At 44.7% G+C, this 22997-nt stretch overlaps 1 protein-coding gene across 1 annotated transcript in view; it reads left to right on the top strand.

The window, feature by feature from the left end:
- poln (polymerase (DNA directed) nu) overlaps nt 1-22997 on the top strand; it is an 82337-nt gene that overhangs the window by 5852 nt on the left and 53488 nt on the right. The window contains exons 3-14 of the mRNA XM_064939123.1: nt 121-963; nt 2466-2635; nt 2749-2861; nt 2965-3107; nt 4041-4109; nt 4537-4597; nt 4787-4851; nt 7173-7256; nt 7331-7426; nt 7516-7572; nt 7686-7742; nt 8142-8207. Of these exons, the coding sequence (XP_064795195.1) occupies nt 121-963; nt 2466-2635; nt 2749-2861; nt 2965-3107; nt 4041-4109; nt 4537-4597; nt 4787-4851; nt 7173-7256; nt 7331-7426; nt 7516-7572; nt 7686-7742; nt 8142-8207 (1824 nt within the window). The remainder of the gene's footprint in view (nt 1-120; nt 964-2465; nt 2636-2748; nt 2862-2964; nt 3108-4040; nt 4110-4536; nt 4598-4786; nt 4852-7172; nt 7257-7330; nt 7427-7515; nt 7573-7685; nt 7743-8141; nt 8208-22997) is intronic.

Below are 22997 nucleotides of genomic sequence, written 5' to 3'. Positions count from 1 at the left end.
CTGTAGTAGTAATAGAATCAGAGCACAGTCTATTTTAAGTTTCAGAATGAATCGCTTCCTGTGACTGGAATAATGCGTCTCTTGTTCTCTCTTCTCTTCCTCTCTCTCTCTGTTGTGAAGGCTGGTGATGGAGGCTCCAGAGAGAGGGGGTTGAGTATAGATCCTGCACTAACCAACCCCTCTCTTGCTGGGCATGGAAGGGCCGCAGTGCTGGGGTCCGGCCTGACCTCTATACGTGCTAGTGGTGAGGAGGAGAGCAGCGGCCATCACCCTCTCCTCTCTGCCCAACAACCGCCCCTGACCCCTACCTTCTCCCTCAAAAGTAAACACGGCACCCCTCTGCCCAAAATCACCCTTTTCAGGCGGCCGGTGAAATGGGAACCCCCTCAGTCCTGTCAGGAAAAAGCAAGGACCTTGCAAAGGGGCCAGGAGTGCAAAACCCAAACCCCCAAACACCCAGACCTGACCCCAGCCTTTAGCCTAGACCCCCGAGCCAAGACCAAGACCCTCCACAAGACTGAGGGAACCAAGAGTGTTGCTCTAACCCCTAACCCCCCACATCGACCCCCAGCCAACCCAGTTAGGCCAAAACAGGGGGTCCCAATGGGGGAGAGGGGGCTTGAATCAACCAGGGACCATTCTAGTTCAGACACTCCTCAGCATAGATCCTCCAAAACCCCCAAACCACCCAAGCCGAAGCGGGCCAAACCTGGACCTAACCAGTGTCAACTCACCCCAGAAACTGAACCAGAGGGGGGAAGCGGTGCCGGTGACCCCCGGGCCCAGTCCAACCAATCCAAAACCTGTCTGACTACAGCCATGATCTCTGACCCCAGAGTAAGGGATGCTGGGAAGTTGAGTCCTGAAGAGAGAGGCAGGGTGCTGGAGGAGGCAGGGCAGGCCAGTGCGCTGGTTCTGACCATGGTGTACCAGGACGGAACCACTCAGATGGACCCAGAACAGGTGGGCAAGAGTTGGCGAGGCCGGATTGGCAGTTTACTTTTGACCTTCCAGAAAGTCAAAGCAATGTTTCTAACCTCAGTCCAGTAGACCTGGGCAGAATAGTTTTTATTTAGTAGCTTATTAGAAATACCAATTTTTCAAATACTCAAGGTGGTCAAATATAACCAATCAACTAATGGCAATTTTTGCCTTTGATATCCGAATACAGGTCTTAGAAAATACAATATATAAACCAATATTTAAAAATATTTTGAATACCTCTCAGAAAAACAAATCATATTTGATATGCAAGTTATTTGAAAACCGACCAAATATTTATTTGATGAAGAACAAAAAAAACTACAACAGTTACTTTGTACATATTTTGACTGATTAATCATTAGCACACATATCCTCGAATAAAATACGTAATGATTGAAGAAAAATAAATAAAGACACGCTAAACAATATGAACTAAGTAATGGAAAGTAATAGAAACATAAACCAAACAGGCATTTAGCTAGATGTAGAAATGTGTTTGTGAGGGACATGGAGTCATCTCAACATTAGAGTAGACCACTTTTGCATTTTCAAAATGACTGAAATACATTTTCATAATGAGACATAGGGTGATACAATACCTAACAACACTAGACATGTAATGTTGTTATTACTACATTGTTACATAGACATTGCTTTATAATTGCATAATAATGGAATAATTAGGAACAGTCACTATTTCTCTTGTGTACAGTAGTGACAACATCTCAGCTCGTTGCAATGCAATTTAAATACAATTTCCAAAGTATTATGTAACATCATGCTAATAAAATGTTGCTCTAAAAGTAATTCCAGGCTCAAGAACACTTTAATTTGACTGAAAATACTAACAATAACTGTTCAAACATGACTATTAGGTCAAGGGAACTAAATATCTCAAAGCTGCCTTGTTGAATCAACTACAGCCGACATAAGTGGAAAATCATGTTGATTTGTGTTCTGATTTAAAATATCCCTTTGTAGCTCGAAATGTGAGTATCCAACTTCCTGTTCGCAACGTTACCAAATGGCTTTGCATTACTCTGCAGTATTTTCAGGTATCGCAAAATGAATTGTAGCTTTCAACCTTTTCAGCGGCACGTTGGAACAGTCATACAATAGTGGAGTGTCGCAACTTATTTATACTCATCATCTGTACTTCATCTGTGCTATACTATATCATCTGGATGTAGTGGTGCTACTGCTGTAAGCCTGGCAAGCAAGGCTAATTTGTGTCCCAAATGGCACCCTCATTCCCTACGTAGTGCACTACTTTTGACCTGGGTTTATAGGGAATAGGTACTATATAGGAAATAGGGTGCCATTTGGGACGAACTGCATTTATGTTGTTATGTCTACTCTGTGTGTCCTATAGACCCTCAGTCTGTCAGTGTGTGGGGTCCTATAGCTGCAGCAACTACGCAAGTATGCTGGTTGGCCATATTCACTGACATTAACTGCTCTCTTGTCTATGTGTCCCGTAGAAGCTCAGTCCGTCAGTGTGTGGGGTGCTGGTGATGTTGAAAAGAGATCTGGACCAGACTGGACCAGAGGAGGGGGTGGCACAACGAGACAGTCTGGTCTACCTCAGACTGGAACAGAAACCTGCATGGGCCCAGAGCCACCAAGACCACAACCTAGACCTCTTCAATAGGTATGGTATATGTGTGGGAGGGAGGATAGGTGCACTACATAGTACAAGTCTGGGGGGGGGGGGGGAATCCCAGTGATGATTTGCGTCCCTCCCTGTGTTTGTGTGTCCTGTAGAGAGATGCTGCTGCAGGTAGTGTCAGGGTCTCAACTGGTGGTGTGTTACAAGGCCAAAGACCTGCTCCGTACAGCACTGCAGCACTACAGACCAGACCTACACTGGAAACAATGTAACTTTGATAAGGCTGTTAAGAACTCCCTCCATCTGAGCTCTGTTGGGATTTTGGGATTTGGGATTACAACATTATTCTGTTGTGTTCATCCCCCCCCCAGTCTCATCTTGTCGCATCCAGGACCCCCAGGTAGCAGCCTGGCTATTGGACCCAGCTGACCCATCTTCCTGCTTCACCAACCTGCTCACCAAACACTGTAGGACACCCCCCAGAACCCCCACACCTGCCCTGGGGGCAAGGAAGGTCTGTAGCACCAAACAATACAATTAGTCTCTCTGGCACACCGGCCATCAATTTTAATTTTTTTATTTTTTATTTTTACCTTTATTTAACCAGGCAAGTCAGTTAAGAACAAATTCTTATTTTCAATGGCGGCCTAGGAACAGTGGGTTAACTGCCTGTTCAGGGGCAGAACGACAGATTTGGGGGTTTGAACTCGCAACCTTCCGGTTACTAGTCCAACACTCTAACCACTAGGCTACCCTGCCGCCCCAAGTCCGCCATTGAAGCAGAAGACACCACCAATCCTGGTCCAGAATATCGATAAGGTGTGCAGGCTTTATTTCCAGCCCAGCATCACCACACCTAATTCAACTGATCTCTCATTTTTGTCCTTTATCTGGAGCCCTGCACAAGCATGTAATTTAGGCCCGAGCTCTACCCATGCCCGCAACGTTAAGGCCCTACCCAACCCGGGCCCCATTGCTTCTGCAAAATTGAAGACCCGGCCGTACCCGAAATCAGAAATAAATTTCTCTGTCAGTATATCCATTAGCTGCTCCTCTGTCCGTCCCCCGCTCCCTGCACGGCCCCCTCTTCCCTGAGTGTGTGAGTATCCACAGCAACGGCTCCGCTGGGCCGCCTGCTCAATGACTACGAGACGTCAGAGAGCTGTTAGCCGGCTACATTTCGTCACTCGAAACTCTGACCAAACTCACAGAACATTATTGTTTTCTGTGATTGATATAATCTCTCCTGTCGACTCCTTACAATTGACGAGGTTGAAGCACCTCTAACACCATGTTATGATCTTAGTCGGGTACGGCTGTACAGAGAGACACTGTGCAGCGGATTATGAGCAAATAGCTCTGCCTCAAAATGTAAGCGATCAATTTAGTCTTGAAAATGATAACCTACACCGGCCCGTACCCCCCCCCCCTCCCCCCTCTCTGTCAGGTGTGCCAGGTCATCTCCAGTCTGTCTCTGCTCTACCAGCTGAATATGGAGCTACGCTCTAAACTACAGGTCAGTCCCTCCCTGAGGATCCATGAGACCATGAAACTTCTCAGACGTATGAGCCTCTCTCTTGTAGTACACACACACACACACACACACACACACACACACACACACACACACACACACACACACACACACACACACACTGATACACAAACAGGTTTTGTTCTCCTGTCCTCGTGGGGATTTCCATTCAAAATCCTCGTTTCCCTTTGCCACAAGGGAGAATTTTCCATGTTTTACTATGCTTGTTGGGACTTTTGTGGATTTCAGGTCTTTATTTGTATTGCATTTAAGTCTTTTAATGAATTCTGATCTTATTAACACTTTATTCTAGCTAGTTATTTGTGTAGGTAGCTGTCAAGTAAACAAAATGATTAAAAAAAACACACACACACACACATCCTACCTTACTGTCTCTCTGTGTATCCAGAGCCAAGGTCTGTGGGAGCTGTACTCTAACATGGAGCTGACTATGATCCCTGTGCTGGCAGGTAAGGACACCATGTTGAGAGGTCATCACGATCCTATGACCTGACCATGCTGAGCTCATATAACTAGAGGTGAAAGGAGACAAGCAGGAAGGACATGAGGAATCAAGGAAATGCAGTTGACATTCTGTCTAGGCCCATATGTATGTGTACTCTGCTACTATTTATATCATGCTACTCTCGTTCTCTAAGCCATGGAGAGCCACAGGATCCATGTGGACACGGAGTCCCTAAAGACAACATCAGAGATGCTGGGGGTAAGAACTATAATTACAGTACTGTAAAAGGGAGAAAACAGAGAGGGTTTAAGTAGTACACACACACACACCATGATGCCTCCAGTAGGTGGATGTTTGGAGAGTGTGTCCTGTGTCTTGCTGTGCTCTATAAATAGAAAGGAGAGTCTCTCTGTCTGTTTCCTTCCTTTAGGGTGGAGTGTTGCAGTAGGAATGAGCATCGCTGTCTTACACACACTCACTAACGTACGCACACACACGCTAGCTTGCGCGCACACACCACGCACTGATTAAAAATTGCTGTGATAATCCAGCAGAGTACTAACCAAACTTTTCTTCTGTTTCTCACGACGACCCACACACAACACATGATGAGGATGCAGAGGAGGAGAGAGAGAGGGAGGAAGAGAGAGAGAGAGAGAGAGAGAATGATTTAGGGATAATATGTTGCAAGGGAGAATGGAGAAGTACTAACAATCATATTCTGAACCGAAGTGTTTGTTTTTCAGTGTGTGTGTGTGACACCTACACAGTGTAAGCACATTACAAGTCTAACTGAAACAGACAGTGCTTTTAAACGACTGACAGAGATCTGGAGAGAGAAAGAGAGAAGAAAAGGGGGAGGGAGAGACTCATGGAGGAGGAGAGGGAGAGACGCACCGAAGACTGACAGAGAAATGGAGAAAACTGAGAGAGGAGGGAAACAGAAGGGAGGACGAGAGGGGTGGTAAATGGAGATGCAGGGACAAATAAAAAAAGAGAGTAAAGTGGGAGAGAGAGTGACATAACAAAGTGACGATTTAGATGTACATTCCCCACCGCAGGAGGACAATTAGGAAAATGTTCATTCAGATATCTGACAGTATATCAAATCAAAGGTTATTTGTCACATGCGTCGAATACAACAGGTGTACACCTCACCGTGAAACGCTTACTTACAAGCCCTTCATCAACCATGTAGTTTTAAGGGAAATAAGTTTAGAAAATATTGACACAATAAAGTAAAAAATAAATAAATGAATGAGTAACAATAAAATAGCAATAACGAGGCAATATACAGTGGGTGCTGGTGCCAAGTCAATGTGCGGAGGTACAGGTTAGTCGAGGTAAATGAGGTAGTATGTACAGTACCTGTCAAACTTTTAGACACACCTACTCATTCCAGGATTTTTTTATTATTATTTTTTACTCTTTTCTACATTGTGGATTAACAGTGAAGACATCACAACTATGAAATAACACATTTTCATTCATGTAGTAACCAAAAACTGTTCAACAAATCAACATATATTTATATTTGGCTTCAAAGTAGCCACCCTTTGCCTTGATGACAGCTTTGCACACTCTTGGCATTCTCTCAACCAGCTTCATGAGGAATGCTTTTCCAACAGTCTTGATGGAGTCCCCACATATGCTGAACACTTGTTGGCTGCTTTTCCTTCACTCCTCAGTCCAAACCACCTCAATTGGGTTGAGGTTGGGTGATTGTGGCAACCAGGTCACCTGATACAGCACTCCATCACTGTCTTTGGTCAAATAGCCCTTACACAGCCTGAAGGTGTGTTTTGGGTCATTGTCCTGAAAAACAAATGATAGTCATGTAGGTGTTCAGGAGTCTTATGGCGTGGGGGTAGAAGCTGTTCAGAAACTGTTCAAGCCTCTTGGACCTAGATTTGGCGCTCTGGTACTGCTTGACGTGCGGTAGCAGAGAGAACCATATATGACGGGTGGCTGGAGCCTTTGGAGCCAATAGAGGTATTGGATGGCAATTGAGTCTTCATGTATTTGTCTGTCTCTCTCTTAACATGAAAGGACACTCTTAACAACAGAACATGTTGCATCTCTCTCTGAGATAAAATAACTGATTACCATATGCTTTGAAACAGAAAAAGAGAACAGAAGCAACGCACACACACACACATGTTATTGTGCTGTGTTGTCTGAAAGCCAGAGGGAAACCCTTTGGTGGAATGTGTTGTTTGATTTCGAGAACATAGATGAAATACATCAAACATAGGAGAACACACACACACTCTGGCACACGTATACTGGCACACAGACATTGAAGAGTGTGTATAGCAGTCAGATTAGCCCAGCTCTGCCCGAGGTTTAGGAGAGAGCAGTGATAAGTCCCTGTACTGACGATTATCTCCCTGTCATCACAGCAACCCTTCTCTCTCCCCCTTTCTCTCTGCCTCTCTCTCCCCCTCTCTGTTCCTGCTCTCCCCCCCTTCTCAACCTCCCCCTCTCTCACCCCTCTTCTCCTCTTTCTGTCCCTCCCTCTCCCCCCTCCCCACTCTCTCTCTACCCCTCCTCTCTCTCTCCCCCCCCCTCCCTGTTAGACTAAGATGAAGCAGCTAGAGCACGAGGCCCACCAGGCAGCAGGCCAGATGTTTCTAGTGACCAGCAGCACCCAGCTCAGGACGGTCAGTGTGTGTGTATAGGCGTGTTTATAGGTACTATGTATGTGTGTGTGCTGTCCTAATCCTGCTCTCTACAGGTTCTGTTTGAAAAGCTGCATCTGCAGGAGCGCTGTGAAAACAAGAAGCTCCCCAAGACTCTCAACAAACAACAGCAGTCTACATCTGAGGCTGTTGTGAGAGATGCACACGCTGATACAAACACACACATTTGCATTGCCCTTCAGTAGTATGAGGTAGTGACGCCTCTCTTCTCTGTGTGTAGTTGTTGCAGCTCCAGGACCTGCACCCCCTGCCGAAGATCATTCTCGAATACAGACAGGTCAGTGATGAACACAATATGTTTGACTGACTGATTGATTGATTCATTGGTATCTGCTCACATTACTACATTACTATATGACTTTGTGTGTGTGTGTTTTTCTTACCCCCCAGGTTCATAAGATCAAGTCCACCTTCGTCGATGGGGTTCTGTCTTGTATGATGAGTAAGGTGAGCACAGACGCTCTGGCTGGGATTAAAGCATCTCTAAAGTAGCTGATCTTCTGCACTCCTACTCTGACAAGCTTTGTGAATAAGGGGCCAAGGAGTAAAAACATTTAAATGGAGGGACCTTTCTATCTCTTCTTCATTCCCTATAACAGACACTAGAGGGCAGTACTAGTTAATTGTCTTTTGAAGCTTTTGTTTATTGCAAAAGCTCTGTAAGGAAATGTAGCTTTGAGTCTGTTCTCTGGAATTTCTTAATGACATGTACAAAGAGACTTTTGATGTTTGGTTGGTTGTTACATGCTGAACTGCTCTCTTTCTTCCTCTCTCGCTTCTCTCCCTCTCCTCCCCCTCTTTATGTCCTCCCTCTTTCATTGCTCTCTCCCTCTCTCTGTCCCCAAGAACTTCATCTCGTCCACATGGTACCAGACCAGTGCAGTGACTGGAAGAATCTCTGCCAAACACCCAGTGAGTCCCTCATCCTCCATCTCAGGGTTACTCATCCTTTCAACCCATCCCTTTCCTCAGCAATGTCCTTGGCTTAATTTCTCTTTCTCGCTCCCTCTTTCTCGTTCTCTCTCTTTCTCACTCTCGCTCGCTCTCTTTTTCAAACGTTCTCTCTTTCTCCATCTCGCTCTCTGTCTTTCTCCCTCTCTCGCTCTTTCTCTATCTCTCTCTTACACACACACTCTAATGTCTGATGTATTTTTGCTGAGAAAAGCTACTCTCTCTTGTCCGAACTAGAGGTCGACCGATTATGATTTTTCAACGCCGATACCGATTATTGGAGGGCCAAAAAAAGGCCAATACCGATGAATCGGCCGATGTTTATATATATATATATATATATATATATATATATATATATTTGTAATGATGACAATTACAACGATATTGAATGAACCCTTTTATTTGAACTTAATATAATGCATAAATAAAATAAATTTAGTCTCAAATAAATAATAAAAGATGTCACATTTGGTTTAAATCATGCAAAAACACAGTGTTGGAGAAGAAAGTAAAAGTGCAACATGTAACATGTAAAAAAGCTAACTTTTAAGTTCCTTGCTCAGAAGATGAGAACATATGAAAGCTGGTGGTTCGAATAACATGAGTCTTCAATATTCCCAGCTAAGAACTTATAGATTGTAGTTATTACAGGACTATTTCTCTCTATACCATTTGTATTTCATATACCTTTGACTATTGGATGTTCTTATAGGCACTATAGTATTGCCAGCCTAATCTCGGAAAGGCTTAAATTCATAAACCGCTGTGCTTCAAGTACTGCGAAGAGCTACTGGCAAACGCAGGAAAGTGCTGTTTGAATGAATGCTTACGAGCCTGCTGCTGCCTACCACCGCTCAGTCAGACTGCTCTATCAAATATCAAATCATAGAACTAATTATAATATAATAAACACACAGAAATACGAACCTTAGGTCATTAATATGGTCAAATCCAGAAACTATCATTAAGAAAACAAAACGTTTATTCTTTCAGTGAAATACGGAACCGTTACGTATTTTATTGAACGGGTGGCAACCACACACAACCTTCAATGTTATGTCATAATTATGTCAAATTAATTACGGTCTTTGTTAGGAAGAAATGGTCTTCAAAGTTCGCAACGAGCCAGGCGGTACAAATTGCTGGATATACCCGGACTCTGCTTGTACTGAACGCAAGAGAAGCGACACAATTTCCATAGTTAATATTGCCTGCTAACATGAATCTCTTTTAACTAAATATGCAGATTTCCAAAAATATACCTGTGTATTCATTTTAAGAAAGGCATTGATGCTTAGGTTGATATGTGCAACGATTTAGCTTTTTTCCCGAATGCGCTTTAGTTAAATCATCAGCCGTTTGGCGAAGTAGGCTGTGATTCGATGATAAAATAACAGGCACCGCATTGATTATATGCATTGCAGGACAGGCTAGTTAAACTAGTAATATCATCAACCATGTGTAGTTAACTAGTGATTATGTTAAGATTTATTGTTTTTTTTATGAGATAAGTTTACTGCTTAGCTTGGCTCCTTGCTGTAATCTCGTAACAGGTGGTCAGCCTGCCACACAGTCTCCTCGTGGATTGCAATGTAATCGGAGTCCCCAAAAAAAGGCTGATTACCGATTTGTTATGAAAAATTGAAATCGCCGTATCAATTAATCGGTCGACCTCTAGTCCGAACCTTTCACTCAGGTTTTATTTTAGTCACAGACAGGAGAGAGAGAGAACTGTCTGGGTCAGAGTACTGTGATGCGTTCATGTGTGTCCATGTGTGCTTGTAGGCTGTGGTTGTGATAGGCTCCATGGACTAGAGGGGCTCTTGCGCGCAACCACACACACAACTAGTGAGTCGTGGTGATTGAGTGAGTGAGTGCTTTAAAGCGTTTATATTTGAGATTCTTCAAAGTAGCCACCCTTTGCCTGGATGACTGCTTTGCACACTCAAGCAGCTTCATGAGGTAGTCAGTCACCTTGAATGCATTTCAATTAACAGGTGTGCCTTGTTAAATGTTAATTTGTGGAATTTATTTTTGTTTGAGCCATTCAGTTGTGTTGTGACAAAGTAGGGGGGTGGTATACAGAAGATAGACCTATTTGGTAAAAGACCAAGTCCATATTATGGAAAGAACAGCAAAAATAAGCAAAATGAAACGACAGTCGATCAATACTTTAAGACATGAAGGTCAGTGAATCCGGAAATTCAACTTCAATTGTTCTGAAGCGACTGCGTGAATCAGGCCTTCACGGTCGATTTGCTGCAAAGAAACCACTACTAAAGGACACCAATAAGAAGAAGAGTCCAAATTTGAGATTTTTGGTTCCAACCGCCATGTCTTTGTGAGATGCAGAGATGATCTCCGCATGTGTGGTTCCCCCCGGGGAAGCATGGAGGAGGTGGTGTGGGGCTGGTGACACTGTCAGTGATTTATTTAGAATTCAAGGCACACTTAACCAGCATGGCTACCACAGCATTCTGCAGCGATAAGCCATCCCATCTGGTTTGCGTTTAGTGGGACTGTCATTTGTTTTTCAACAGGACAATCACCCAAAACACACCTCCAGGCTGTGTAAGGGCTATTTGACAAAGAAGTAGAGAGATGGAGTGCTGCATCATGTCACGTCTGCTCCTGCTCCTCCCCTCCGACGTCGCCAGAGAACTAACCACCGGTCCTGGGATTCATCATTACGCACACCTTCCAGGCAGTAGCAGCTTCCAGTGGATGGAATGAGCCTGCGCTCAGCACGTTATTTAGAAGAGGTCTGCGCGAGGAGGTCCAGACGGAACTGGCCTGCCGAGATGACAACCTCACCCTGAACTCATTGCGATGGCCATCCATCTGGATAACCTCAGGGAGCGTTGGCATCTACATTGCTTCTCTCCCTCTTTCTGGGAGAGTTTGGGATCAGAGCCTGAACCCATGGAGGTAGGGGGTCACACGCCTTCCCGCGGCGGAATGTCGCAGACGGGGCTCTGTGGCCAGGGAGGGCACAAGCGCCAGCGGTGTCCGTTACATATGAATTCGGGATCCACTGGAGCAGAGGGACGATCATGTGATGTTACATCCCTGGACTAGGAGTGATTATTCCATCTACTGCTCTTCCTGTCAGACTCTTTTTAGTACCCATCATTCTGGCTGACTGTCCCTCATGCCCTGTGTCTACAGCTTTAGTAGATTCCGTTGCCGCAGGGAATTTTATGGATCAGACCCTTGTCTCCTCTCTCAATATTACTACCTACCCGCTCTCCTCTCCTTTTCCGGTTCAAGGTCTTGACTGTCAGCCTCTATCACACACATCACCCAACCACTCACCCTCACCGTGGAGCCCAATCACCAGGAAAACATCCCCTTCTTCATCACCAGTGCACCAGTTCACAAGATCATCCTTGGCCTACCTTGGCTTCAGTGCCATAACCCTACCATCTCACGGTCGAGGATGAGAATCACTGACTGGTCACCTGAATGCCGGAAGACCTGCTTTCCTGTCCCCTGTCGTTCCACGTCGGTTGAGAGTCCTGTGGTTTCCCTCCAGCCCAAGATCCCGGAGGAATATCAGGATCTAAGGGAGGTATTCTCCAAGACCCGCACTATCTGTCTCCCTCCTCATCACCCCTGGGACAGTGCCATTGACCAGTTTTCCGGTGCTACACCTCCGCACAGATGCATCTACCCTGTGTCAGTGGCTGAGACCCAGGTCATAGAGGACTACATACAAGAGGCGCTCCAACAGGGTTTCATCCAAAGGTCCACGTCTCCTGCGTCAGCTGGTTTCTTCTACGCGGCCAAGTAGGGAGGATTACGCCCTTGTATTGACTACTGTGGACTCGATGATATCACCACAAAGTATCGGTACCCTCTCCCGCTGGTGCCGTCAGCCATCAAGCAGCTCCTCGGAGCCCGGTTATTCACAAAACTGGACCTGAGGAGTGCCTACAATCTCATTCGCATCCGGGAGGGGGATGAGTAGAAGACGGCGTTCAGCACGATGTCTGGGCTCTACGAGTACTTGGTTAGCCAATGCTCCGTCAGTGTTCCAGGCATTCGTCAACGAGGTGTTCAGGGACATGCTTGGACTTCAGGTGATTTTGTACATCGATGACATCCTGATCTTCTCGACCACCCTGGAAGATCACATCACTCACGTTCGAGCAGTACTGTAACGCCTCTTGGCTAACCATCTGTTCATCAAGGCGGAGAAGTGCCAATTCCACCAGAGGGCGGTCTCCTTCTTGGGCTACCAAATCAGCCTGCAGGGAGTGAAGATGGAGGACAAGAGGGTAGATGCGTTAAGATCATGGCCAGTCCCAACCACCATCAACGGGTTGCAACGGTTTACAATGGTTTTTGGGGTTTGCCAGCATTTTACCGCCGCTTCATCAGGAACTTCAGTGCCGTCGTCGCCCCTCTCACCTCCCTCCTCAAGGGTGGGCCTCGTAGTTTGGTTGGTCTCCAGCAGCCGACGAGGCCTTTCATCTCCTCAAGGGGCGTTTCACCTCCTCCCTATTGCTAAAACACCCAGACCCAACGCTACCTTTTGTGGTTGAGGTAGACACATCGGAGGTGGGTGTAGGGACAATTTTGTCACAAAGACAGGGGGACCCACTAAAATTGTGTCCTTGTGCTTTCTTCTCCAAGAAACTGTCCCCCACAGAGAGGAATTACGACGTTGGCGATCAGGAGCTCTTGGCGGTGAAGTTGGCATTACAGGAGTGGAGACACTGGCTGGAGGGTGCCAAGGAATCATTCGTCATCCTCACCGACCATCAGCAACTTGAATACATGCAGACAGCGAGGAGAATGAATCCGCGCCAAGCCAGGTGGTCCCTCTTCTTCACCAGGTTCGACATCACGCTGACCTCTCGCCCAGGTTCTAAGAACATCAAGGCTGATGCCCTGTCCTGTATCTACGATTCGGGAGAGGCTCCTGTCCAGAGGGCACCCATAATCCCATCCTCCCGAGTCGTGGGTCCAGTGGTTTGGGACGTAGATGTGGACTTCCGCCAAGCTCTAGAGAGAGATCCCGCACCCCGGAATGGTCCTCCCACACGCATTTACATTCCCACAGGGATAAGGGATCGAAAGATGACCTGGGCACACACAGCTGTCGTTGCTGGACATCCAGGTATTTCTCGCACCGTCCATTCCATCACTGAGAAATACTGGTGGCCCACCTTGGTGCAGGATGTTAATCGGTATGTAAACTCCTGTTCCATGTGTGGTTAAACCAAGTTCCCCCATAGTGCTCCAGCAGGGAAGCTCCTGCCGCTTCCCGTGCCTCAACGACCTTGGTCCCAACTATCCATTGACTTTGTTACTGATCTTCCCCCTTCTGATGGTTTCACCAACATTCTGGTGGATGTGGATATATTCTCCAAGTCATGTTGTATATTCCCTGAGCCTGGTCTTCCCACTGCTCTCGAGGTCGCTGAGGCACTCTTCCAGGAGGTCTCCTGGCATTATGGCCTTCCGGAGGACATCGTCTCGGACCGCGGCCCCCAATTCACATCCCGAATATGGAAGGCCTTCTTGGAGAAGCTCGGGGTCACGGTTAGCCTCACATCTGTATATCAGCCTTAGTCTAATGGGCAGGTGGAGAGGATGAATCAGGAGCTGGGGAGGTTCCTGAGGAGTAACTGTCAGGACCGAAAGGGTGAGTGGGCACGTTTCCTTCCTTAGGCAGAGTACGCCCAGAACTCTCTTCGTCACTCCTCCAATGGGTTGACCCCCTTCCAGTGTGTGTTGGGTTTCCAGTCGGCCCTTGCCCCATGGACCCCGGTCCAGACTGCGGTTTCTGCGGAAGATGAGTGGTTCTGGCGCGTGGAGGAGGTGTGGAACAACGCGCTGTCCATCGTCCGAAGGAACAGGCAAACCGTCACAGCAGTGAGAGCCCTGTGTTCCATCCTGGGGGTCGCGTCTGGTTCTCTACCAGGAACCTCCTACTCCGGCTGCTCTGCAAGAAACTGAGCCCCTGGTTTGTGGAGCCGTTCAAGGTTCTCTGGAGGGTCAATGAGGTCACATACAGGTTACAATTGCCCAGTCACTTCCGTATCTCTCCCTCTTTTCATGTCTCTCTTTTCTGGCTGGTGGCCCCCCCCCCCTGGATATTGAGGGGAGCCCGGCGTACGCTGACAAATCCATACTGGACTCCCGGCGTCGTGGGGGTCGGCTCCAATATGCTGTTCATTGACTACAGCTTAGCGTTCAACACCATAATGCCCTCCAAGCTCAGGACCCTGGGACTGAACACCCCCCTCTGCAACTAAATCCTGGACTCCCTGACAGGCCGCTGGCAGCAACAACAGATCCACCATGCTGACCCTCAAAACAGGTGCCCCTCAGGGGTGCATGCTTTGTCCCTTCTGTACTCCCTGTTTACCCACAACTATGTGGCCGTGCACAACTCCAACACAATCATTAAGTTTGTTGACGACACGATGGTGGTAGGCCTGATTCCCGACCACAATGAGACAGCCTATAGGGAGTTGGTCAGGGCTGTGTGCTGCCAGGACAATAACCTCTCCCTCAATGTCAGTAAGACAAAGGAGCTGGGCCGAGCACACCTCCATTTACATCGATGGGGCTGTAGTGGAGCGGATCGAGAGCTTCAAGTTCCCCGTTGTCCACATCACTAAGGACCTATCGCGGTTCAAACACACCAACACAGTGGTGAAGAGGGCATGACAACGCCTCTTCCTCAGGAGGCTGAAAATATTTGGCATCAACCCTCAGATCCTCAAAGTTCCCCAGCTGCACCATTGAGAACATATTGACTGGCTGCATCACTGCTTAGTATGGCAACAGCTTGGCATACGACCGCAAGGCTCTACAGAGGATATTTATCAATACTTTCTATTATTTCTCGATTTTCTTTCTCGCTGCGTTGTCGGAATGGCCCGTAAGTAAGCATTTCACTATTAGTCTGCACCTGTTGTTGTCAAATAACTTTTTATTTTATTTGACACACACAGGCACTGATGCGCTTTACCTTATACACACAACCACATATTCAAATGAGGCATATTGCAGAGCGATACACATTCATCTGAAAGGAGTTCATTTGAGGTAACTGCAATCTGCAATAACAAAACGGAAGAACAATAAACGCACAGAGTTTGAAAAGACGTAACGCATCGACCAAGCCAAAACAAAGGGATTCTTCTCTTTCTGACAGCTTTATCTTGCCCAAAAATATGTGCATGTCCCAGTCTCTCATCTCTATCGCACACAGAAGCAGACGGCTCACACACACCCTCTATCTCTCTCTCTTTCGTTCTGTCTTCCCCCCCACCCCCCACAGAGACACACACCCAAAAGCAGTTGGCACATACACACACACTGACATGGATGCCCTTGACAGTGAAACCAAAGAATGCAAATGAGATCAAGCTTCCTCTCTCCTTTTCCCCCCCCCTCTTCCTTTTTTATCTCGTTTGGCTGGTTTGAAACGGCGGGGCCCAAAAAGCATTCAGATTTTCGGGCCTCTCTTCTCTGCAGCATTTTCTTTCTTTCTCTCTCTCTCTCTCTCTTTGTCTCTCCATCACTTTCTTTCTCTCCCCCTCTCTTTCTCCCTCTGTCTCTCCCTCCATTCTCTCTCTTCTGAGTTTGTCTGCCAAAGCTTTGAATCAGGTTCATTTCTGGTCCTTTTATGTTTATGATGATGTTCACACACACTTGAATACGATTTAAACACCCTCACGCACGTGCTTGCGAGCGCACACACACACTCTCTCTTTCTCTGCCTCTCAGCCTGTGTATATGGGTGTGGGTTAGAGATGAGAGCAGCACAGGGGACCTCATTCATGACTGTGTAATTTTAAAAAGGCAGTAGTCTTGCACTGTGCTATCCGGGGCAGGAGATAGGAGCAGCAGTCAGGGACATAGACTACAAATGAATAAGGTGCAGGGTGGTAGTCCATTCAGTATGGGATCACTGTGAGGGAACCCAGTATGGGATCACTGTTAGGGAGCCATTTTAATGTAGGATTGAGTTGGGGTTGTGTGTGTTTGGGGAGGGTGTGTGCCTGTGTGCTTTTCTCCTGTGATGACTCATTAAATTGGTGCAGTGTGATTAAATCACTGCACACCCGCACAGCAATCCCCATCTGTTTAACATGGGGGTCCACTGGGACCATTCTCTCTTTCTCCCTCTCCCAACTCTTTCTCCTTTGCTATCTCTCCCCAACCCATCTTTTCTCCTCACTGTCACTCCCCAACCTCCTCTTAGAGCACTGTCATGAGTCTCACCCCTTCTCGGGAGTCTCAAACAAGAAACTGCATACATAGAAGCATTTCAGACGCGATGTGTGTGTATGTTTACATTTACATTTACATTTAAGTCATTTGGTGAGGAGGGTGCTCTTGAAGAAGGGGAAGATGGTGCCTCAGCACAGGCTCATTTGTGTTGAGTTGCTTAGATGTGTACAGTGTCTTGCGAAAGTATTCACCCTCCTTGGTATTTTTGCTATTTTGTTGCCTTACAACCTGGAATTTAAATGGATTTTTGGGGGGTTTGAATAATTTGATTTACACAACATGCCTACCACTTTGAATATGCAAAATATGTTTTATTGTGAACAAACAAGAAATAAGACCCCAAAAAAACAAACTTGAGCGTGCATAACTATTCACCCCCCCAACGTCAATACTTTGTAGAGGCACCTTTTGCAGCAATTACTGCTGCAAGTCTCTTGGGGTATGTCTCTATAAGCTTGGCACATCGAGCCACTGGGATTTTTGCCCATTCTTCAAGGCAAAACTGCTCCAGCTCCTTCAAGTTGGATGGGTTCCGCTGGTGTACAGAAATCTTTGTCATACCACAGATTCTCAATTGGATTGAGGTCTGGGCTTTGACTAGGCCATTCCAAGACATTTAAATGTTTCCCCATAAACCACTCAAGTGTTGCTTTAGCACTTTGCTTAGGGTCATTGTCCTGCTGGAAGGTGAACCTCCGTCCCAGTCTCGTCTCTGGAAGACTGAAACAGGTTTCCCTCAAGAATTTACCTGTATTTAACGCCATCCATCATTCCTTCAATTCTGACCAGTTTCCCAGACCCTGCCGATGGAAAAACATCCCCACAGCATGAGGCTGCCATCACCATGCTTCACTATGGGGATGGTGTTCTCGGGATGATGAAAGGTGTTGGGTGTGCGCCAGACATAGCGTTTCCCTTGATGGCCAAAAAGCTCAATTTTAGTCTCAACTGACCAGAGTACCTTCTTCCATATGTTTGGGGAGTCTCCCACATGCCTTTGGTGAACACCAAACGTGTTTGCTTATTTTTTTCTTTATTAAGCAATGACTTTTTTTCTGGCCACTCTTCTGTAAGACCCAGCTCCGTGGAGTGTACGGCTTAAAGTGGTCCTATGGGCAGATACTCCCATCTCCACTGTGTAGCTTTGCAGCTCCTTCAGGGTTATCTTTGGTCTCTTTGTTGCCTCTCTGATTAATGCCCTCCTTGCCTGGTCCGTGAGTTTTGATGGGCGGCCTTCTCTTGGCAGGTTTGTAGTGGTGCCATATTCTTTCCATTTTTTTATAATGTATTTAATGGTGCTCCGTGGGATGTTCAAATTTTGGATATTTTTTTATAACCCAACACTGATCTGTACTTCTCCACAACTTTGTCCCTGACCTGTTTGGAGAGCTCCTTGCTTGGTGGTGCCCCTTGCTAGTGGTGTTGCAGACTCTGGGGCCTTTCAGAACAGGTGTATATGTACTGAGATCATGTGACACTTAGATTGCACACAGGTGAAATTTATTTCACTAATAATGTGACTTCTGAAGTTAATTGGTTGCATCAGATCTTATTTAGGGGCTTCATAACAAAGGGGGTGAATACATATGCACTTCATCAATTTTGGACTGTTTTGTGTATGTCCATTACATGAAATCCAAATAAAAATCCATTTAAATTACAGGTTGTAATGCAATGAAATAAGAAAAACACCAAGGGGTGAATACTTTTGCAAGGCACTGTACAGCAGTGTCATCCACCCACCCGCACACTATCTCAATCTGTCTTTCTCTTTCACACACACACACTGCGCTCACACACACACACACAAACACACTCACTCTCTTTTTAACACACATTAATTGTGCGCAGTGCACCCACTGCACACTAGAGGTCGACCGACTGATTTTTCAACGCCGATACCGGTTATTGGAGGACCAAAAAAAGCCGAAACTGATTAATCGGCCGATTTTTATATACATGATAATGACAATTACAACAATATTGAATGAACAATTAACACTTTCCTTTTAACACATAAATAAAAATCAATTTAGTCTCAAATAAATAATGAAACATGTTCAATTTGGTTTAAATAATGCAAAAACACAGTTGGAAAAGAAAGTAAAAGTGCAATATGTGCTATGTAAAAAAGCTAACATTTAGAAAATGTTCAGAACATGAGAACAAATGAAAGTTGGTGGTTCCTTTTAACATGAGTCGTCAATATTCCCAGTTAAGAAGTTTTTTAGGTTGTCATTATTCTAGGAAATATGACACATCGACTATTTCTCTCTATACCATTTGTATTTCATATATCCTTTTGACTATTGGAAGTTCTTATAGGCACTTTAGTATTGCCAGCCTAATCTCAGGAGTTTGATAGGCTTGAAGTCATAAACAGCACTGTGCTTCAAACATTACTAAGAGCTGCTGGCAAACGCAGTGAAGTGCTGTTTGAATGAATGCTTACGAGCCTGCTGCTGCCTTCCGCCACTCAGTCAGATTGCTCTATGAAATATCACATCATAGACGTAATTATAGTATAATTAACACACAGAAATACGAGCCTTTGGTCATTCATATGGTAAAATCCGGAAACTAGAATTTTGAAAACAAAACGTTTATTCTTTCAGTGAAATACGTAACCGTTCCGTATTTTATCGAACGGGTGGCAACCCTAAGTCTTCTTATTGAGGTCACATTGCACAACCTTCAATGTTATATAAAATTCTGGCAAATTAATTACGGTCTTTGTTAGGATGAAATGGTCTTTACAAAGTTCGCAGCGAGCCAGGCGGCACAAATTGCTGCTTAAATCTTGACTCTGCTTGTACTGAACGCAAGAGAAGTGACAATTTATCTAGTTAATATTGCCTGCTAACATGCATTTATTTTAACCAAATATGCAGGATTCAAAAAATATACTTCTGTGTATTGATTTTAAGAAAGGCATTGATGTTTATGGTTAGGTATATTTGTGCAACGATTGTTTTTTTTGCGAAGTTGAAGTAGGCTGTGAAACAATAATAAATGAACAGTCACCACATTGATTATATGCAATGCAGGAAAAGCTAGTTAAACTAGTAATATCATCAACCATGTGTAGTTAACTAGTGATTATGTTAGGATTGTTAAAAAAAAAAGTTTAATGCTACCTAGCAACTTACCTTGGCTCCTGCACTCGCGTAACAGGTGGTCAGCCTGCCACGCAGTCGGCCGACCTCTACTGCACACACACACACAGCGGTAGCTGCCAGACCCATGTGGTGTATATTTTTTATTTAACCTTTATTTAACCAGTTAGGCCAGTTGAGAACAAATTATCATTTACAACTGTGACCTGGCCAAGAGGGAGGTAAGGCAATAAGTAGGCCATAGTGTGGAAATAATTACAATTTAGCAATTAAACACTGGTGTTATAGATGTGCAGAAGATGAATGTGCAAGTTGAGATACTGGGGTGCAAAGGAGCAAAAAATATAAATAACAGTATAGGGATGAGGTAGTTGGATAGGCTATTTACAGATGGGATATGTACAGGTGCAGTGATGTGTGAGCTGCTCTGACAGCTGGTGCTTAAAGTTAGTGAGTCTCCAGCTTCAGTGATTTTTGCACTTCGTTCCAGTCATTGGCAGCAGAGAACTGGAAAGAAAGGCGGCCAAAGAGGAATTGGCTTTGCCGGTGACCAGTGAAATATACCTGCTGGAGCGCGTGCTACGGGTGGGTGCTGCTATGGTGACCAGTGAGCTGGGGCTTTACCTAGCATCTATATCTCAGAATCCTGTATTCCTCCACCACTTCTGCTAGTTTACCCACCAAGCATTAGCCTGTATCTCATTAGCACAACTCTGTGTATGAGCCTGTTCCCATATTATTACCATTCTAATTCACAAGCACTGTGTTAGCATAGCGCTTAGCGGTCAGTGTGCCATCCATCCATCCATAGACACAGACAGAGAGAGACAGGCAGGCAGGCAGAGCTAAACCACACCCATTAAGGACAGCGTATTGTTCCCAAGCTAATTAAATCAAGGATAAAACATGAATAAAACATAGCTGACACACGCTCTTGTCACACACACAAAACATCACACACACTGTTGTTCATATAAACACACAACTGTTTAAATAAGCATACACACCTGCTTATAAACACCTGCTTACTAACACACACACACACTCCCTTTCCCAGGCTCATTGATTCTGAATGGGCCACTCATAGTTTTCATATTGTCCCCCCCCCCTCTAACTATGAATGGACACCCTTGGAAATGAGTCCATGTTTTTGTTTCCTTATTGCCTTGTCAGCCTCATATGAGCTGACAATGCCAAAACACCGGCTAGTAGTGTTAACCAGGGGATTGTTTAACATTTAAATATTTGTGTTGTTTTGGTTGCTTGTGGCCTGTGTTGCTTTCCTCCATGTGGCCTGCGGAGAATAAACAGAGTTGGTAGTCTATACAACATCCTAATGGGATCTGGTCTAAACATTTTTCAGTATCACATACGCCGTATGTTTATACATGCATCGTCTTATTTATAGAAATTAGGGCCAAGAGTTTTATTTTTTTTCTGGATCCTAGCTATAGCTAGAACTAGTTTCAATCGTTTTGTCATGAACAAGTTTCGAATTGTAACAAGGGTTTTTACTGACCATGTGACCTGACTTCAGACAGTAGAAGCTGAGATGTGATGTGGCCTTAGAGAAAGTAGTGTTGACTGATGGGCTACAGAGAGTAGTGTTATCTGTCTCTCTGTCTGCCTTTCTGTTTCTCTTTCGGTCTGTCGGTCTGCCTGTCAGAGAGCCTCTTACATTGAGCTGCAGGGTGTCTCGGTAAGAACAGTGCAGTGTTAGTGGTTGTCACTTCAACGTGCTGTCCCTGTGTGATGATTGAGCTTTGCTGCGTTATCTCGTTGTTGCTCTTTTTGCTGACGGGGGATCATTTGAAGGGTGTGTCGTCATAACAACACTTTCAGAATTACAGTTTGAGGAGACTTTAAAAAGATTGAGACAGTTGTGTGTGCGAGCGTGTGTGTGTCTTCAGATGTATTACACTTGAAGTTTGAGGCAGTTCAAGGATGTCTGGGTCATTCCACGAAAAGGGTACCTTTTGTGTCCCTTTGATATTTGAAGGAGAAATTGTGCACCAATATTGCATTTTTACAAGGCTGTTATATTAAAGGGCCTATCAGCAGTTGAAAAAAATAACCAAGACACTATTCCAGTAAAGAGGCAATACAGTGTTCTTCTACATTTACCTTGTTTAAAAACATTGGTGTAGAACAAGCTTATATTTGGGTTCTGATGGAGTCCAACAGTTAAACTAAGCTCATGAGGCATACGATAAGTTATATTCTTCAAGAATCAATGGGTACATATAATTAATTTATAAGTTCAAAAATGTATGTATCAATTTATTTATGTGCTTCTTGCCCCTTTAAATGAAGTGCCCTTTAATAATTTTTCATGTTCAAAATTGTGCACTCTCAAACAATAGCATAGTATTATTTCACTGTAATAGCTATTGTAAATTAGATTAACAAAGAATTTAAGCTTTCTGCCAATATCAGATATGTCTATGTACTGGGAAATGTTCTTGTTACTGACAACCTCATGCCAATCGCATTAGCCTATATAAGCTCAACCGTCCTGTGGAAGGGACACCGATCCCGAAGACGTTTTAATATACATATTGCGCACATTTGGGCAGTCTTGATACAAAATGTTGAACACAAATGCAATGTTTCATTGGATCAGTTTAAAACGTTGCACATACACTGATGCCATCTAGTGGCCAAAATGTAAATTGCACCTGGGCTGGAATAATACATTATGGCCTTTCTCTTGCATTTCAAAGATGATGGTACAAAAGAACAGTTGTTTTTTTCTTTGTATTATCTTTTACCAGATCTATTGTTTTATATTCTACTGCATTCCTTTCACATTTCCATAAACTGCAAAGTGTTTCCTTTCAAATGGTATCAAGAATATGTATATCCTTGCTTCAGGGCCTGAGCTACAGACAGTTAGATTTGGGTATGTCATTTTAGGCGAAAATTGAAGAAAAAGGGCTGATCTTTAATAAAGACCACATACTTTTATTAAATGAATAAAGACTTGGTGAAGTGCCAAAATTCTGCAAGTTGACATGTCCTCTTTGACTTTCTTCACATTTTCACCATCGTTGTAAAGCCCTAGTTATTTAGTTGCTTGACAAAGTCATTACGAAGATTATTATGTATTTAATGTGATTAATGATTAATTTATGTCTGTCCCTCATTTTAAGGTCAAACCTGTTACGTGAACTGAAGTCTTGTTTTAATATGGTGAAACTCTTCCTTTTAAAATGTTTAAAAAAAAATAACATTAAACATTTAATAGTCAAATCATAGTGTAAAAGCAGGTGAGCTGGTTCGACTCTTTTTGTCCGTTTTATGTTGGGAAACTGAGATGGTCGAGCATAACAGCACAGACTGGAATATGTTCCGGGATTCTTCCGATGTCTTTGAG

Source organism: Oncorhynchus masou, chromosome 27 (assembly GCF_036934945.1).
Source record: "Oncorhynchus masou masou isolate Uvic2021 chromosome 27, UVic_Omas_1.1, whole genome shotgun sequence".
In the NCBI taxonomy this organism is placed as follows: Eukaryota; Metazoa; Chordata; class Actinopteri; order Salmoniformes; family Salmonidae; genus Oncorhynchus; species Oncorhynchus masou.
Note: the sequence above shows the minus strand (reverse complement) of the source record. Positions and strands in the feature narration are given on the sequence as shown.